The 19508-nt window shown below is 42.2% G+C and overlaps 2 protein-coding genes across 9 annotated transcripts in view; one reads left to right on the forward strand and one right to left on the reverse strand.

Annotated features, from left to right (window-relative positions):
* The window catches only part of pbx4 (pre-B-cell leukemia transcription factor 4), a 38733-nt gene extending 24305 nt beyond the window's left edge, over window positions 1–14428 (forward strand). For 2 of the 4 annotated variants that reach the window (XM_036567473.1, XM_036567475.1), the window contains 6 exons: window positions 4045–4289; window positions 4927–5117; window positions 5831–5966; window positions 6130–6286; window positions 9130–9216; window positions 10761–14428. In XM_036567473.1, the coding sequence (XP_036423366.1) occupies window positions 4045–4289; window positions 4927–5117; window positions 5831–5966; window positions 6130–6286; window positions 9130–9173 (773 nt within the window). In that variant the 3' untranslated portion in view covers window positions 9174–9216; window positions 10761–14428. Of the gene's footprint in view, window positions 1–4044; window positions 4290–4926; window positions 5118–5830; window positions 5967–6129; window positions 6287–7466; window positions 7571–9129; window positions 9217–10760 lie in introns of all 4 variants that reach the window. The other 2 variants (XM_036567476.1, XM_036567474.1) reach the window with 2 other exon arrangements.
* A 501-nt stretch (window positions 14429–14929) lies between these two features.
* Window positions 14930–19272, reverse strand: lpar2a (lysophosphatidic acid receptor 2a). Of its 5 annotated transcripts, none has more exons than XM_036567480.1 (4): window positions 19086–19249; window positions 18618–18705; window positions 16924–17803; window positions 14930–15417 (listed from the first exon to the last, which is right to left on the reverse strand). In XM_036567480.1, the coding sequence occupies exons 3-4, from the start codon at window positions 17660–17662 to the stop codon at window positions 15107–15109; spliced, it is 1050 nt and encodes a 349-aa protein (XP_036423373.1). In that variant the 5' UTR covers window positions 17663–17803; window positions 18618–18705; window positions 19086–19249; the 3' UTR covers window positions 14930–15106. The 5 variants fall into 5 exon arrangements, with proteins under 5 accessions (XP_036423373.1, XP_036423372.1, XP_036423370.1 ...); XM_036567479.1 differs by having other exon boundaries at window positions 19082–19249; XM_036567477.1 differs by lacking the exon at window positions 18618–18705 and having other exon boundaries at window positions 19082–19272.
* Window positions 19273–19508: the final 236 nt, after the last annotated feature.

Here is a 19508-nt window from a genome sequence, read left to right on the forward strand (position 1 = left end):
TATTATGTTGCATATCTTTCATTACAGTTTCTCTAATTTCGTTATCATTTCTAATTTTGGAGAAACATATTTCTAGCACACACAGGCTACAATTTAGCTTTTTTTGTTTTCATCCATTTGTGCTCTTTTGTTCAATTCTTCCTCGGTGCTCAGAAGTGCCGCCCCTATCGCTCTAGCCTTCCTTCTTTTAGATTTATCAGCAGTTGCGGTCAGAACTCAGGCATTTCTTGAACGTCTTTTCTCCTCGCTCTTGCTTTCAGCCCACCACGATCATCTTCTCTCTTCCTTTTTTTCTTCTCCCTCTTAGTGTCTGTCTCTCCCTCTCTGGTTTTGCTCACTCTTTCACCCATCCTTCTCTTTTGTGCTGCATCCCCCCCTCCACCCCCCCGCCGCCTTTCTCTTCGTCACCATGATGCTTTTATATCACCTCCTGTGACTCTCCTTTTTGCTTCCCCCCCAATTCTCCTTGGTTCTCCTTCTCCCCCCTTTCTTACCTTTCTCTCTCTCTCTCTCCCTCTCTCTTCCCCTCTCCCCTGCTCCCTCACGCTCTCCCAGTGAAAGGCTGAGAATACCCAAGGGAGCTGATGCAATTAAAATGCTAATCCTGTCTGTCTACAGAGAGAGGGAGGGAGGGAGGGCTGACAGCATGAGGGATTGCGGCTCACATGGAGAACTCGACTGAAATGGAGAACAGAGGGAGAGACCGGGGGGCTGGGGGCGCAGAGAGAGAGCGAGAGAGAGAAGGGGGGGTGTGTTTGGCGGGAGAGAGGCCAGAGTGAAAAGGGGGATGCAAGTGAGAAAGAGAGCGAGAGCGTTAAGCGGTACAGAAGAAAAAGACAGACGAGGGCTGAGCAGGAGCTGAGAGCGGAGCCGTGATGGACTGTGTCTCCAGTAATGCACTGAAAATGGCACCATTAATATACTGCTTGCAGCAGTGAACACAATGCCTTCGTCTGCACTTAACACATCACCTGTAGTGTACCTGAATAGCATCGCTCCATCGTCTGGGCCAAAATGAGAGGGATTATGTATGCAGTCAAACCCAGCTGCTTTCTCTGAATATTTCATAGGATGACTTGCCAGCTCTGTAAGCCAACCCCACACATTTTACCAAGCCTGGGAGGTGTATAAGAGAGGATTTGTTTTGGCTCTTGTTCGTTTTTTATTTATGTATTTATTTTTTAGCTGTTAAAAATGCCTCAGCGTTGGGAAATTGGGAGCGGTGCGATTGGACAGGATTTTATTTATTTAGTCATTTTGTTTATTGTTACGTTGAAGGTTCATGAATTTAATGGAAGGATATTAGCACAACTTGGACAGATGTAGCGCATTAAAACGTGCATTATCTCATTAGCATGGGGGTGTGTTTATATTAATGAAGTGTGCTAATTGAAAGATTTACAGGCTGGCTTTATTAATCCTCTTAAAGAACACATTCACACACCGTGAACTTGCGGGCTGCGCCTCAGAGCCTCCGCGCAGAAGGGAAACCCACTGAGAGAGATACATATTCCACCATTTGTCTTTTGCCATTTGCCATTTAATTAGTGGCTAATTGTGGGTTTCGAAATCATTTTCGCACCATACGGTGCGCTGAATCTGAATGACAGAAGAGCAGTTTAAACAGGAGGTCCATAACCCTTGGCTTGAAATGGTGTGAGGGTATTTGTGTGATTATTAGCAATCATGGCTTAATTGGGATAATTAGGGTAAACACAGGGCAGTAAGCTTTAGGTCTGCAGCTGGAGGGTTTACATTCTGTTATTGGAGAGGGGGGTGGGTTAGAAAGGCCTGGGGAGGGGGCAGGAATACACCTTTGACTTGATTCCTAAGCTGGTACAATGGTATCACTCCTCTGACCATCTCCAACCTTTGGTTCTTTCTGCCTGGGCAGCTCAGAAAATGGTTAGTCTGAGAGCGTGTTTGGGGCGGCCGAACCGGTGTTTGTGTACTGAACCATATGCGTGGAGTGTTGTGTTTTTTATTTATTTATTTTTATTTTTTTAATGCTGTCTGCTTGCTGCATGTTGGTCTAAATCCCTTTTCCGCTGCACAGCCACTGTCTCCACGGAAATGTGCACAGACACTTAATCTGATTTAATGTACCCCTCCAAAAAAAGTTTTAGTTCTTTTTTTTTTGTTGTTTTTTGTTTTTTTTATCGGACTTGAGAGATCTTCACTGGTTGAAAATGAGAAAGAAAGAGAGAGAGGGATGGGCGAAACAGGGTCATTAGTTCAGTCGGCTGGGTACGTTGCATTCCTGAACCGTGAGAGGGGGAGCAACGGAGAGAAGGAATGTGGTGGAGGGGGGGTTGAATGGAGAGACCCAGAAGAGGCAAGAGGGAACAAGAATGAAAAGAGTGCTAGCCAGAGGGAAAAAAAGAAGTTTAGAACTTGAAGGAGGGGAGATCATTAGTGGGGGGATGGGGAAAGTTAGATTTGTTAGGTGGTTGGATGGTATTACAGTTGGGGCAGCTGAAATGTGTTATCGGTTAAATGTTTGAAAGGGAATACAAAGAAAAGCTTTGATTTGTTCTGTTGGGTGGAACAGTCAGCAGATCCACATTAGCAGAGCAGCCTGTAACGTGCTCAGTGAAGTGGACGCTGTACTAACAAAACCCCAGATCTCCAAAATGAGTGTCCCTTAGTTTAAATTACACTGGTAAAGAGGTTTTATTTTTAAGTCTGGGCCATTTCTTTTGATCCTTTCATCATGATGCATTCACAAATATAAATAACAGCAGTTTTAATGTATATTTTAAAATAAATAAAAAATTTAAAAAAGGATTTGATAGTACAGAAATGATATGCATGGCCCTCTACACTAAAAAAAATAACAGCTCAAGGTTATTTCTCACTGTCTTTATTTTTTGTGACTCGTTAGAAACTGGCTGGACCGGCAACCTCAAAGAGTTACTGCTCATGCTTTTCATTCTGGAATGTTGTCAGTGTGTTTCGGTGAGGACTTCGGCTGCTTTTGTGCAGCAGAGGACAAAGAGTGGCCTTCCTTTCCTTATCGTCCCATGCCGCACACCTTCTTTTCTCTCTCATGTGCATCCCCCTGGCTTTTCAGCCTCCCATGTACATAAATATAAGGCGGGTGCTTGTAAGTTAAGTGAGAGATGTGCCAGAGTGAGGAGGGTGACAGAGGTTCGGGGTTAATACACTGCTGGACTGCTGGGGCTGAAAGCTGTGCTTATGGCTGCCAGCAGTGCTAGTGACAGCACATGCTCTCCTATTACTGGAGCCATGTCTCATACTCGCCTTACAATGGCCCATTGCCACAGAGGGACCATGCTGCCCTCTGCTGGTCAAAAGCAGAACTGTTACCTTAATCAAAGGTCCAGCTGTTTACCACAAAGGGCTAATTCTTGTTAGTGGTGTTTTTTTGTTTTGGTTATGTTGTATATCTTTAAATAGGGCTGCAGCAGTTAGGTGATGACAGCAATTAAGAATACATAGTTGATTGTAACTTGGTTAAAGAAAAAAGGCTCTGTAATGTTCCTACGACACACACAGTCATTCCAACTGCGTTACGCTTAAGAAGTGATCAGTATGGCTTCTGTTCATTGTGTCATGCGAGTAAATAGAGTAAATTACTTATTGTATAGACAAAATGTTGACTGATGGCAGCTGAAAAGGTAATCAAAGAAGGCATAGTGGTTAAATTAGTTGATAATCATTGAATCTTGTGGCCAAAAATTAATCATGCTAGCTATCGCACTGCAGTTAACACATTGTAACAAGATCTGATTTGTCTGACTAATTCCATGTCTGATCAGATAGGTGTGTTAAAAAGGGAAAGAATGTAAAAAATATCTGCAAGGCAAGTGGCCACCGAAGCCACAGGCTCTGCATTTTTAGTGGCCAAAATGTGAAATGTTGCCAGGGACACCGGGCAACAGACAATGCCTATCCCTGGTTGCAGCCTTAATTTTAATGCATGACCATTACCACTGTGTTGTTTGCTTTAGATGCAGGACATTACAATTTGTGCTTTTTCTGTTCTTACAAAAGCCTGTATCTTATCTCCTTGTTCTGCAGTATTGAGTATCAGAGGGGTGCAGGAGGAGGACCCCCCTGACCCTCAGATCATGCGCCTGGACAACATGCTTCTCGCTGAGGGTGTGTCAGGCCCAGAGAAAGGAGGTGGATCAGCTGCGGCCGCAGCAGCCGCTGCAGCGGCAGGGGGGTCACCCAATGATGGAAGCATCGAGCATTCGGACTACAGAGCCAAACTCGCACAGATCCGCCAGATCTACCACTCAGAGCTGGAGAAGTACGAACAGGTACGAGACACATTCCAGCAGGCTGGTGAACCATGTGTGTGATTTGACTTTGATTTAAAGTGTATTTACTCTAAGGGGCAGTTTCTTGGACATGGATTAAGCCTAGTGTAAATTGCAGTGCCAATGGTAATTCTTTTTAGTCCAACATTAGCTTTAATCTTGGTCTGGGAATCTAGATGTATTTACATTGCTGTTATCTCTAGGTAATTGTGCTAGAAATGTAGCTATCATACTCAGTGCATTATTAGGTTCTCAGTGGCTTTCTGTTTAGGGTGCGTAATACATGCTTGAAGGCAAAGTTGGAAAATGCTAATAGCAGAATCTCCAAAATTATTTGGAAAAAGGCCACAGAATGCAATTGAACATTTCAACAATTCACAGAACTGTTTGCTTGTGTTTTTGGGCATGCTGCTCTTTTTAAAGCTCCCTTACAAATCAGGCAGATGTACATAGATTTTTTTCCAGAACAGTGCAAATGTACCATATGGAAATGTCAAGTGTTTACTCATGTGTTGCCTCTTATTACAGTGTCAATATGTGGTAATACAAATACAATTATGTAGTGCAGTTATTTTTTTGATCATAGCCTGCAGCCCTACACTTTGTAGTGACGTTCTTCCTCTGTGTGGTGTCCCAGGCTTGCAGTGAATTCACCACCCATGTGATGAACCTGCTGCGGGAGCAGTCACGTACACGGCCCATCTCACCCAAAGAGATCGAGCGCATGGTGGCCATCATCCACCGCAAGTTCAGCTCCATCCAGATGCAGCTCAAACAGAGCACGTGTGAGGCAGTCATGATCCTCCGCTCTCGCTTCCTCGATGCCAGGTGTGTATGCAAGTCTGCAGTCTGTGTCCTTTGTCTCTGCACAAATGGACAATTTAATATTTCTGAATATAGAAAAAATTGCTTTGTGGACTACTTTATTTTTTTATGTGAAAGTTAAAAGGAAATTACACTGAAGGTTTTTTGAATAATTAAGATGTTAAGAAGTTAACAAAGTCATCCCAGGTGGTTTTGATGTGAAATGCGCCATTTTAGGGAAAATTTGCCAAGGCAGAGTTGTTCACAATGACAGAAACCAGACATCCAAAGAATGCCCCCAAGATCTACTTCACAAAAAGTACATGTTACATGAAATTGTTACAGATGCTTGATGCCCAAGACATTGTTTTACAGTAGTCTTGAAATAAGATTTTAGCGAGAGAGAAAGCAAAATAGTCCCTGAAATTGTTTTTGATTTACCACTATTTTACCATTATCAGTATTACATATAAAAACTCAGAAGATACTTGTAGGAACTTTGGATACATTTGTTTTGTAAACATCATGACCCCAGTACCTATCACCACCACTGTAAAGAAATCTGAGTTAGTTTCTCTACAGTGAACCATTTCACATCAAATCACTCTGAACGACTTTAATTAACAATTAAATTGTGCAGACGTTTGAAAAAATTGGTGAAATTCCCCTTTAAAATCTTTCCAAATTGCTTATTGGTAGCTAAATATTTATTTATTTGTTATTTATTCTGTCGACAGACGCAAGAGACGTAACTTCAATAAGCAAGCTACAGAGGTGCTGAATGAGTATTTTTACTCTCACCTGTCCAACCCCTACCCCAGTGAGGAAGCAAAGGAGGAGCTGGCCAAAAAGTGTGGGATCACTGTCTCTCAGGTGAGAGCACAGCACAGGCCCTGATCAGTTCATTTCCATCAATCCCTTGCAAGGACAATGCTAAAACAAAAGTCTTTTAAAGATCTGCCTTAGATTATTTGTTGTTCCCGTTCACTCACTTGGAGATATTCAGACATTTAGATCAAATCTTCTGCCGTTTCAGGTCTCTAATTGGTTCGGCAACAAGAGAATTCGGTACAAGAAGAACATTGGTAAGTTCCAAGAGGAAGCAAATCTGTACGCAGTTAAAACAGCGGTGGATGCTGCAAATGTGTCTGCACAGGCTAGCCAGGCAAACTCTCCGGCGACACCCAACTCAGGTAATGTCTCCACCACCTGCCTTTTATCCTGTAGTACACAAACAAACACGTACACCCACGTACACCAAATCCCTTAAACCAGCCAGATAACTACACATGCCAATGCAGTTAAATCAGCGCCTTTACTGGCCTTGAAGACATTGTCTTTGACATCTCCCAACCCATACAAACAGATTTATTCACACCCACACACTGCTATCACAGTTGGCTTTCCTTTTCAAGGTTCTTCGTGTCTCTGTGTTTGTCTTTTCACCACTTCTGAGTCCTGTTGTTTTCACTTCGTGTTCATGGCCACCTCTGAGGTCTTGTGCGGTACCCTGTCTGGTTTGATGGGTGGACAGGCTTTGTGGGCTAAATTCAGAAGTAGTCCCTAACCATTCAGATTTGTCACTTCGTTGTGATAGTGTTCCTTATATAAAGGCAAGTAAGATACAGGTGCTACGTTGTGTGTTTTATTTAGCCATAGTCTATGTTTGGTAGTATCTTTCACTTTCTCTTAGGCTCTAAGTTTCCATGAGACTAGTGAAGAGTATGTTGAGTCCTTGTATGCTGTTTAGTGGGTGGTTTCCTGTGATTTTGGCATTTTTATCTAAATTCAGAATGTCTGTTCAGAGGCGTGCTGTTAGCTTTTGTCTTTGTCACCTTAAACCATCTTCACTTGAGCCTGTTTAACATTAAACACACTAAATACCCCCTTCCGTTCCACTTCCACTTAAGTGCATACACGTATACTTCTAGTATAAATAACCTCTATTTGCTCAGGAGGCAGACAGTAAAAGGTAGGTGATTTAACGTTATCTTACCACGCTTATTCATGACTTGCCCAGTTTGTCACTGATGCCTTACCTTTACTGGTATGCAAGATTGCAATTCATGTGAATTGACAAGTAGAGACAAGTTAAGTGGAACTGGGTGCAAAAGAAAACATGTAATGTTAGACTTGTGCCTGCTTTGACTGTATTCGTTGTGGCTTGCTGACAACAATTTGTTCCTGCTTGTTTCGTCTCTGAATTTTTTTCCCTATAATGAAAGAGCTTGAACAGGATGTCTCGTATGCCCTGGAATGTGACCTGTCCTGATTTTCTTGCTTTAAGCACGGGGTGGATAGTATCTCCGTATAGTCATGTCTTTAAACTCTTTCCGTACCTGACCCTGGCAAAACTGCGTGTATTGCCTGCAGGGTCTTCAGGGTCCTATGGCTTGTCTCGCGCAGGAGACAGTTACCTCGGCCTGCGCTCGCTCAACGGGGAGGGCCTCAACATCGCCCCCTCTCTGCAGCAGCAGGTAGGCACTGAGGACCCCCCCCATGGCCTGCCTCAATGCCCTTCCTCTCCCAGTGCTTCCTTACTTTAGTTCAGAAGTTCCCAACCCTCATCCTGAAATAATCCTGCCTTGCACATTTTAGTGTGTTGCATGCTCTGACACATCCTTTCAACTCAGGAAGGATGTGTTGATGAGCTTCAGGAACATGGTCCACTCCTTAAGGAGGAACATTATCTTGAAAGATTAGGGCTTTCATTGAAATTGAATATATGTACTCGTACTGAATTTTATTTTCAAGTCAAAAACTACTTTTTACACCTTACATTTTCATATACACCTTTGATGTTCACATTTCAAATAGAATGAGATTTTTCTTTTTCCAAAATGTTTCTCTTGCCAATCAGTCAATTTCAAGTATATTTTAATTTTTTTAATTAAAATAGCTGAATAAGATGCATATAAGTGTAATATGAAACAGCAGAGAACTGTTGATTTACCAGGAAGAATTTTTTAAAAGATTAGTTGGATCAGGTGTGTTACACTAAGGAAAGCACCAAAATATGTAGTGCACTGGTACTCTATATCAGTGGTTCCCAAACCTGTTCCTAGAAGACCCCCTGCCATGCATATTTTATTTTTTGCCTTGCTCCCAACACACCTGATCCAGCTAATCCACTTGGCACTTAATCCAATTAGCAAACCCTTCCTGAGATAAAATCGGTGTGTTTTGGCAGGAAACACAAAAATGCGCAGGGCAGAGGGTCCTCCAGGATCTGGGATGGGAACCACTGCTCTAGATTTCTTTAGTTGTCCTCTTGTCCGTCCTGAGCCTGTCCTCCTGTGGTGCCAGCACATATCTGCTGCTGGAGTCCAGCAATATCTCCCAATCTTGAGCCCTCCCTTCATAGAGCGCACCCACCCGGCCCCTTCTGTCGTGTTTTTTTACCATCATACTCATAGAACTCGCCCGCTGTTTCCCGTGTTCTTACCTTGTACCTTCACCTATGTGCTGTGGTCCTTTGATTCTTCCATTAAAATCTTGATTCACTTTATGATTCTGTCAGCGTTGGAATAAGGACAGCTGGAACTGAAAGCATAGAGAGACTGTCAGGCTTGTGTCTGGGGTCTAGGGCACGCAGAACTAACAAGGACAAGGAGTTAGCTGGGTATGAGATTAGAGGAATTGCCACAGTCAGTGTCTGACGTGCGACGTCCCTCTGCAAGATCATGGTTGAAACCAATGATGAAACATTTATGAGACCTGTCTTGGAATGTTGAAGGTTTTGGGGATTTTCTGTTTGTTTCACTCACCTATGAGGAGAAATCTGTTGCAAAACTATTAATGTTCAAAATCAGTATGGAGGGTAGAGACATGACATGACATGAGTAAACATTATGAAGTGCATGATTGCTGGCGATAGCTTTAAGATAAGATAGCTGTTTCAGATGCACTGATGTTATCAAACTGTAATTAAAAACAGGTGCTATTCAAATACCATTGTACATGTTAAGCTAAAGCCAGGTGCGTGTGGATGCAGGCTGAAATGATGATCATGTATTTCCCTGTTTTTGTGTTACAGGTGGATACCCTGCACCGTGCTACACACCTGACGGGCGGCTATGAGGAGCTGTCAGGAAGTGCCCTTTACACTCCACACCACCTAGATGTGAGTTATGTTGCATGCACACACAGAGATACACACATACATATAGTTTCAGCAAATTAGGTTTCAGTACTAATCTGCATATGAGATTTATCTGTGCACTAGGGCTTTGCTGATCATTATCACAACATTGGCCTTTGCAATACTGATACCACAGAAGGCACTAATATGCAAATGATATGAGTGATATTTGAAACCAGTATCTGATGAAAGAATGAATGTTTAGTCAAAGCAGGGTACTGCTCTTGTAAACTATCTGCATTTTATTCATTTTACTGCATTTGTAACCCTCTACAAATAAGTGTTAGATTTCTCTTTGATGCTAATCCAGGTGGATCTAGTCCTAATGTCTACATTCAATATATAATAATGTTTATATACTGGTATCATTATTGAATATCGGCATAAGCTGTCAATTCCAATATTGGTGCATCCCTAATAAAAGCAGTATGTTTTAATGCACTGCAAAGCATAGCATAGTCACAATATGTAGTAATATAATTGAAACATAGTGTTTTGCCCATATGGTCCAGCCCCAAATGGGATGCGGATTTCAGCTAATTCTTTTGACTGAAAACTGACCGTTCTCTAAGGTTAATCGTTAACCGGCAAGCCTAATAACGGAAATGCACAATTGATATACGCAGACATCAACTGAACTTTGTATTAATGCACTGAAATATTAAAAAGTGTTCCATGTATGGGACATGAAACGTAGTACTGATAGGTAGGACCAGGCATAAGCATATATATGAAGTAAATATTAAACATATCCTACATAAGAACCTGGTTTTGATTAAACTGAGGCACTGACAACTGCAATATGCTCATGATTAGAAACACTTAAAAACTTAACAAAATGCTGGAAAGTAGTGATTAGCTACTGAAAGTTCTGTATTCTTAAGTTCTAAAATGATGTATCTCTTATTACTAGCCAAACTTAAAATGAACATAAATACCATGACCAAGGCTCACTTTAGCTCTGCCTTCCTCAACAGCTCTCAAGACCACTGACCAATATGTCCTTCTTTGTAATTTTGAGTACCCATGTGTGAGTTCCTCTCACTACTATACGTCATACTTCCTCTCTGAGAACATGGATGAAACATTGCTTGGGGATGTTTGCTTTTAATGTGTTGCACTGTTCTAGTTGTGCTGTTGTCTCCTCAAAAAGGGTTCAGAAACACACGTTTTCAGCTGTGCATCACACGTTCTCTTAAACATGGACAAAATAGTTTGTCTGATCACTTGTAGATGTTTGCTTTCATTATAGTACATTGTTGTAGCTGTGCTATTGTCCTCTCGAAAAGTGGCCCAGGAAAAATGCTATTTGTAGCAGCCTCTCTAGGGGAATCAATTGCCGGTTGCATTTTCATGTGTAAATTGTGTAATTTAAAGACGTTCCTAAACTTGAATGATATACCGGCCCATTTAAATAATTGGAACAATTGGGCATTTTTTAAACAATAGCATTGGTTAGACAGTAATGTGCAGTAATCATAACATCTGTGTAGAGTGTAAATCTCTCTATTCCCGTTTTGCTGCAGGCCAACAGCAGCTGGCAGGACAACCCCAAGCCCTCCTCCATCACCCCTCCACCTGGACATCCCAGCAGCGTCCATTCGGACACCTCCACCTGAGACACGGAGCTTCCACCCCCACCACAAACACGTTCACAATCTGAACTCTTCCACCAGTGCAGCCCTGCTTCCTCCTCGATCTCTGCTTTTGTTACACTAGCATCTGTTAAAGCTGGCAAACATTTTTCCCCAAGTTCCACTTTGTAGGTCAGCTCCACTGTGGGCTTTGATGGGCCGCAGACTACAAACATTCGAACACGTTTTCTGACCCATTCGTTCAGCCAGTGAAGACCACACAGGAGCTCCTACCTTCCTGCTGAAACCAAAGTGCTGTCAGCAGTCAAATCTCCTTCTGTTCATCGAAGAACCACCTCAGACAACTGAAACGCAAAGACTTCATGCAAAATTTCCTCAGTCCCCATTTAGAGCTTGTTTTGTTAGTGTTTTCCTTTGTGTACTTTACAGCTGCATAAGTAAATTAGGGTAACTAGTTTTGTTATTGCAAGATTCATGCGCATTTACACTGTTGCATTCCGCTGTTCAGAGAATCAACTAAGCACAAATATTAATGAGCTTGAGAAGAGTGAGGGTGGAAGTGGAGAAGACAACAGCATATTGCACCTAGAATGGGTGCTGAGTCATTTTTAACAGTTACTTCTAGAGAAATGGAGCCAAATGGTGGGCAGGTCTGTACAGGAGCAGAGGGCAAGAAAAATTTAAACCATGCAGTTAGGGGCTACATTTGCCCCAGCCTGCTGTGTCTTTTAAGAGAAGTGGAGGTTTTGTTTAGTTCTTGTATTCTTGAAATATTTTTTTTGTAACACACCTTCCCACAAATAACGCACCAGCCACCAAATAAAAGTACATTGTAGACTTTTATTAGAGTTTTTCACTTTGTTAGAAAGGGAGTGGATGGTATGTGGAGCAGTGGTGTAGAATTGGGCCGGGAGTTTCTAGTGTCTTGTTTTTTTTTGTCCTTTTGTTTTTTTAACTTTTAAGAGATAAGATAAATCTGTCTTCCATGCATGTAGGCTTCAAAGCTGTTTTAGAGATTCCAGTTGCGTAGCTTGTCAGTTTGAGATTCTTTTTGTTTTCCTCATTGTTAATTTTACATAAAGAAATGCTACAGAAAGGAGAGGATATGACAGACCAAAAAAAACAAAATGAATAAATAACCTTACCATGCATCATGTATCATGTACATGCACACAGTGTACTGCCCCTCCAGGACTCTGTGACCGTGAGGCTTTTTTGCAGTGCAGTGTGCTTCCCTACGGCTTTGCATCAGCCCTCAGATGCAGTGACACACCGGAAAAGATCCAGTGCTAGCAGACTGCAGTCTTTACCTGTACTCTTCAAAACCAAAAATGTTAAATACTAGATGCTTATGAGAGTGTCTCATAAATGTAGATGTAAATTGTGCTTGTTACAGTTTGGGAGGAAGCGGATACTGTAGGGAATCGTTTTGATTTTGTGCTTCTGTATGTGTTGTCCGATGGCCTCTCGTGGTACATATGTGTGTGCGCATGAGTGTGCACAGGATGTGTTTGGGATTTTTGTTTTTTTTTCTTCTCTTTTTTTTGGTCTTGTCAGTTACACTTTTTTTAATAACTGATTGTATTATATGTGCAATTGAAAGCACCCATCCCGTAATAATAGCATGCCATAAAAGCACATGCCGTCCCTTCTTTTGCTTACCATTTTATGCTTTATAACACAGGAACTCCTTTCTTTTTTAAAACCAGTTAACGTGGCCAAGCAACAAGGGCTTTTCTCCTTTGAAGTTTAACCAAAAACTAGCAGCAGACATGTTCTGAATTTGAAATAGGTGGACTGCAGCCAACATTGAGGAATAACAGACCAATCTCGAGTATCGTGTTTCTGACACAGGAGATACGGTATGCTGGGTCGTGTTGTTTTTAACGCTCGTCTGTCCCTCTCTCTTTCTTTTTAATACAGTCGGACCATGGTAGTACCAGGTTTTTGATACATGAATGGAAATTGTTACACAAAAGGACTCAACACTGAAACATAAGAGGGGTTTTGTTTATATGTATGAAAGAACAAACTCTAAGGACCTTTCTAAGGATTTACCCAGATCATAGTGTCATGTATAGAATAATTTTAGTTCAAATATTTCATATGGCTGTCTTATAACTAATGCTATTATTACACCAAATTACGTTTCATTTTGTTTTTTCTTTCTTTCTCCTTTTTGTACCGGTCATCTATGGATGTCATTGTACAGATTGTGGAATGTTTCAGTGTACTTCTCTTTTTATATACTTACATGTTGTTTCTTTTTTTAATGCCTGGTTTGTTTTGCCTTTACTCTGCTGATGAGTTAGAGTAATATTTGTAATGTTTATTTTGAGTTTTGTTTGACTTTAAATTTGGGTTTTGGAGTTTTTTTTTTGCGTGTTTTTGTTAGAGCTGATATTTGTGCATGGTGCAGTGAGAAATTTCCTCGTGAGCCCAAATTTAAATTGCATACAGGTTCTCAAGGGTTCCACAGTGGTGTTATAGTCTAGAGCAGTGCTCCTCAATCCAGTCCACAAGGACCCCCACTCATATTGATGTATTTTATCTGTAATCACACCTCATTAAGGGGTGTAGAGTGTTGATTACCTGGCTCAGATGGTTCAGGAATACCTGGAATATAGCAAAAATAGGGAATAATTTGGGTTACGGAAGATAGGACTGAGAACCTAGAGCAGTGGTCACTAACTGTATTCCTAGACAGTTAATATGTGGGATTAAGATGGTTGTAGTTTTGTTCATGTGTGGTGTTCTTGCTCATTATAGCAACCTCCATCACTACTCCTTATCCTAGCACTTCAGGCAGGGCATGCACAGTTTTACTCTTCTTTACACCTCTTGAAGCAGGTCAAATGTGCAGAGACACGTCTGAAACCTTCCGATTGTACGCTTCCGTTTTCATTGCTAGTCGTGGTGGCATCAGCATCACTGCAGAAAGAAGCAGCACGTTTCACACCATAGTTTCAGAGTGCAAGCAGATTCCTGTGGAAGATGACTGAAAGTTCACCTCTTGCTGGCGTTCACACGTTGCAGTTGGTCTTAAAATAACTTCAAACAAGCTGAATGAGAAGAGAGGGCACTCTGCAAGCACCTTGCAAACGCAGCATAACAGTCAAGGCTGATTTGCATGAGCCGGTAAGAGCACTGACCCAGCATCAGTTTCCTGCCCTGTTTGGATTGATCGCAGCCACAAAAACCGATCCTGGTTCAGAACTCTTACTCTGATATTATTCACGAAACCCCTGTGCAGACCAGCGAGACCACTTCATGACCCAAGGTTAATTCTACTGCACCATAACAAATGACAAATTGTACTTTTCTATTATTTTCTTAAAACTGTAGTATATCCTTCTTCCTCCCATCTTTCCCCCCTTCTGTACTCACCAATCCCCCTTTCTCTACCTCTCCTCTTCTCTCCATTTCTCTTGTATATAAACCTTGCCATTTTCAGACTTGCTAGTCTGTTATGAACTCCTTTTATACCTCAACTTTAGAACTGTTCTAGTAAGAGGAAAAAAAAACAAAAGAAATATGAGAATTGTAGTGTTCCTTATTAGAAAAACAAAAACTAATAAAATAATCTAGTGTGCTTTTGATCTTTGGTGTGTGCTTTGTCATTTAGATTATGAGTTATGCAACATGAACATGTACAAAACCTTTCTGTATGGTTTGTTTAAATCTTATATTTTGCCATCCAACATTTGTTAGATTACATGCATTGTTCTGCAAACACTTCAGTTACAGCCATTCAAACGAATCTCCCCATTTGTGTGGTGAAATATAACCAGAAACTACAAAACCACACTGGTATATCAGTGCCATTATTTCAACCCACAAGATGATGACAAAGCAGCAACACTCATGCCTCAAACACAGCAAAATGGTTTAGCCAGCTCTCTAAAATGTTACCAGTTAATGAAAAAAAGCACTGCACTGAAAAGTCAGAATGATTGTTCAAAAATGCCTTTTGACGCTACCTCAAATCAATGACCAAAGAGTTCACAATTACTGAGACTAAAGAAACTTACTCTCAGTAAAAGAAACTTAAAGCGTAATGTGTCTGCTGCGGTTTCTTTTTAGAAGTCAGCACATTTCCCTAAGTCAGCCAACACATCACACTCTTCTTACATCCGTAAAACAGAAGTAGCAAGAACAAATTCAGTTAAATGATGGGGAACAAAACTGTTATGCGCTCCAAAGTCACATGTGCTACATGTACCCGAGACTAAACGATGATTGCATTTGTTTCGTAAAGGACAGTAGACGAGAGATCCTCACAGAGCGTTGTTGTAATTTTCTGAGCATTTCTCCGTCAGCAGACACTCTCTTTTCAAAGTGTCACACTGGACGTTGGAGGGGTCATCCTCCTGCTCCCTCCCTCGCCTGCAGAGGAAGCACAGAATGCGCTTGAATGTAGTCCTCATGTCCTTATCCCGGCACGAGTAGATGATGGGGTTCACCAGGGAGTTGCACTCGGCCACGACCAGGCAGTATTTCTCGTATTTCAGAACATGGCATTCTGTACACTTAAGCCCGTCCACCAACAGAATGACCAAACCCGGAGTCCAGCAGATCACAAAGGCACCTGAGGGCAAACGAGACAACATGCAAACAAAAGCTGTCGTGAATCTTCTTGTGGTTTGTGTGTCAGGTCCCACATCCTGTTTTCTGCACAACACAGCCACAAACAGTGAATCGCACTTCAGACTCGTTTTCATTAGGAACTGCCGTTCCTGCCCATGAACATCTGTTTCCCAGAAAGCGTCACTATACAATTATCATTCCAAAAGGACCCAAAAAAAACCAGACTGCATACCAGGCAAACTCTTACAAACTGTTACTTGTACTGTACTTCATTGCTTGTCTTAAAATAAACTACAATATTACCGTCTTTCTTACTCTCTTAAACTTCCAGTACATTTTTTTTGTACGTAATGCCATACGTAAAAGTACATATATGGCATTTAGCTGACACTATGGCATTTATCCAGAGCCACTTACAGTGTAATAATGTCGCAGAGGTGGGCAAATGTAGCATTACTATTCTTGCCCAGTGACTCTTATTGGTAAAGCATGGTGGGAAAATGAACCCTAGTCTGCTATGTGGATGGCAGCAGTATTACCCACAACACTAAACCATTTTATAAACATTTTTAGTAATATAATCTTATTAACAGTAACTAGATAGATGTACAAATAGGCCAAAATAATTGACTTTTAAAACTGTTACGGTCAAGAAGCTCATAGCTTACAGTAAATAAACATAAGCCCTGTTCCAAAAGGTGCCATAAGCCCTGCTGTTCTTCTCCAAGTCTGCACTTTGGTGACAACAACATACAAAGTTACAGGACAAGTGATCTTGAGGCTGCACATGCAGGCTTTACATGTACCGAAGCTGGCAAAACATGACTTGTACATCATTGTTGTTCATATAAATGAGCTTTAGCTCACTGACAAATGTACTGTCAACCAACTCTATCATAACTGTTAAGCTGAACGATCTAAATGTCAAAACCACATTGTCTGCAGCATTAAGATGCACAGATTATATTTGTCCCACTCTTTCTTTGGCAAGTTTTTTTTTAATGTGTAGCGTTAGTCTGTGTCCTGAATCAGCCCTGATATGTTTTCTAGCTTTAGAACACTTTGTAGTAGCGTCAACTCGCCCCCCCTTTTTCAGTGCACACTGAAAACACACTCAGATGGTGGGCTGGTAGTGTGGGAAATTTTTTCTGCACTTCAGTTGAAAAATAAATAAAAATGTACAAATTTAAACTGATCCTTTAAGCACTTAACTTGTAAGATAAACACTTCAAATGTTTTATCCAAGCGGCGCCAGTTCTGTTTGTTTTTGGCCAAGAAGGCCACTAAATCAACTTTCAGGCGTTCTGAATGCTGAATTTAATGTGCCTGACAGTTAGATGTGGTTGTCATATGCAACATATGAATGCTTGGTTGCTTCTGATTGTTCCTACTCATCTACACGCAGTTCTGATTTATTAGGCAAAAATTCACACTTAAAACTTGTCGAACTCTTGTGGTATTGGCCACATGCTGTGCAACCTTAGTACAGAGAAAAGGACCACCTTACCCAGAATCATGGAGACCGTCTTCATCAGGCCCACAAGGGTGTCGCCATTCGTGACCTGAATAGAGCTCAGGGCCATGTTCTGGCTCTTCCGCCGAACATAGACAAAAATGCGAGTGTAGATGGCTACCATGATAAAGAAAGTGAGAAGATTGAGCAAGGCCCAGAACACCAGGAAGCTCCGGGAATAAAGTGGGGCCACGGCAGAGCACTGGTCCAGCTGACACACGCAGTTCCAGCCCATGGTGGGCACCAGGCCCATGATGATAGCCAGTGCCCAGATAGCCACAATGAGCAACACCACACGGCGGTTGGACATGGTGCTGTGCAGCTGCATGGTGAAGATAGTCTGATGCCGTTCTAAAGCCACAGCCAGCAGGTTGACCACAGAGGCCGTCAAACTCATCTCTATCAGGGCTCCGCGGAAGAACCACTGCTGTTGGGACAGCCCGATGGTCCATGGGCCGGTGTGAAATATCAGATTGAGGTAGGAGATGCCTGCGAAGAGGTCAGCTGCTGCCATGTTCCCCAGCAAGTAGTAGATGGGGAAGTGGAAGCGGCGGTTCAAGATGATGGCCACCATGACCATCAGGTTGGCGAGGATGATCAGGATGCAGACAGGCACTCCGAGTCCAACCACTACAAAGTCAATTGACTTCCACTGTGCACTGATGTTCTTCTTACTCTGAGAGTAGAAGAACGAGACATTCTGCCCAAGTCCCTCGCACTCTTCAGAGTGCATTGCCAAGGAAAAGCTCAGGGTCAGAGAAGTGACCCAACCGTCATCAGCTAGATTTCCCCTTCCTGTGGTAGTAAATCACCCGCCATAGGAAACAGTCGGTTCAACCCAAGGTGGCATCCCATCAAATGTCCAGCTTGTGTCCTAGAAAAAGAGAAGTGAGGAGGTATATCAGAATACATGTGTGGAGGTGAATTTAAAATGTAAATTATTTCAGGCACCTGTTTAAGGTGTTTTGATTCCTGTGTGGGTTTAAAAGCTTAAAAACCCTGATGGTGATTTTATATTTCCCCAGTGACACATCATGCAACAAAAAGGAAAAGTGGAAGTGACACACCTACTGAACAGCCTGGAGCTTTTACAGAATTCAAGGCTACTTCTATGGACAAGCACACTTTCTTTCAGAGGCTGCTTCTATACTTCTGCATGTGGAACAGCCCTAATTGAAAACAATAAAGTAATCAGAATACGTCTGACTCACCAGTACGTAATGCGAGGCATTTAGAAACCTTAAACATTTGCCTATAACCCAACCCTAAAAGTAAATCATTCTTCCGAGATTCGTTTTCGTCCCAATTACACTAAATTAAACTGCCAAACTGATAAAAAAAAGTCCTGGTAAATCACTTAAATCAGGGCCCTCTGCACTGTTTCCTCACGGACGAGACGTTTTGCTGCTTATTATGCGAATTCCCCGTTCCACCTTAAATCGTACAGCAGCTGCACTCCGCGCCTGCGGGTTCCAGAACGTATCAGCTGTAGCATTTAAGGTGGACCGGGATATTCGAACGAACCAAATTTCGCTGACTGGTTTTGAGAACACACTGCGAAATTAGTCACCCTTTCTCCACGAGGCTGAAGTCAGCTTCTTGCTCGCCAGCCCCTTGTTTGAATTTTCCCGTTCCACCTTAAACGATGCAGCAGTTACTTCAGCTTCGGCCCTTCTCACTTAACTTACTCAGTGCTGAACATTAAAGTCTCTATCAGTGCCTGCACTGACCCCCGAGTCCACATCTGACAACGACGTTCCGGTTTTTCTGGTTTTTCTGAAAGAACAATGGACGGCCAGAGGTGAAGAGGTGAGTGAGAGGTGTCGGTTTTCAGAGACTGAACCAAACTTTTAAAAAAGGAGGGAAAAAAACAGCAAAACAGAAGACAAAAATGTTTAAACTCCATCCACCGACACTGAACGACATTATGGAGGCAGCTACATCGAGCTGTTAGCCTCCCCGCCTCAGTCTCCTGCTGAGTGAAGTCCTCGACTGGATCTAATCCGGATGGTCTCCTCCAAGTCAACTCTTCCTTCCACATGAGATACAATTCCCGATAACAACACGGAAGATAGATCACGTCCCGCTTTTAAAACTCCACCGAAAGACCTGAAACAAGCTGAATGTGTCTACAGAGATTCCAGTTACTCACCCACCGTCCCAACTTTCCCGCTGCGTCCACAAAATCCCAGAAATGTTTCTGCTGGTTTGAGTCTGGTGGTCCTACATGGGTGTTCTTTCTTCAGCGACTGACGCCTCGACACCCGTCTTCAGCGGAGATATGATTTATGGCTCATGCCCGTAAACTCTGTGGCTGAGATCCCGCCTCTCTGATTGGCTGGGATTTATTACGTCTCCTACGTAGCCTGAGTAATAACTGTACTGCAGCTGGCGTCTTAACTCTCACCAACATGACACACACTGGAATTCGTGGAGCAACATTGCTGCACCTAATTTTCACGGTGAAGTGATTTGCTATGCCGTTGTTTTGCGATACTAAGTCATTATTTAGAAATACTATCTCATTAAAAGTGTATATATATATATACATATATATATATCGCTATTGACGCAACAAA

Source organism: Colossoma macropomum, unplaced genomic scaffold (assembly GCF_904425465.1).
Source record: "Colossoma macropomum unplaced genomic scaffold, Colossoma_macropomum, whole genome shotgun sequence".
Taxonomy (NCBI): Eukaryota; Metazoa; Chordata; class Actinopteri; order Characiformes; family Serrasalmidae; genus Colossoma; species Colossoma macropomum.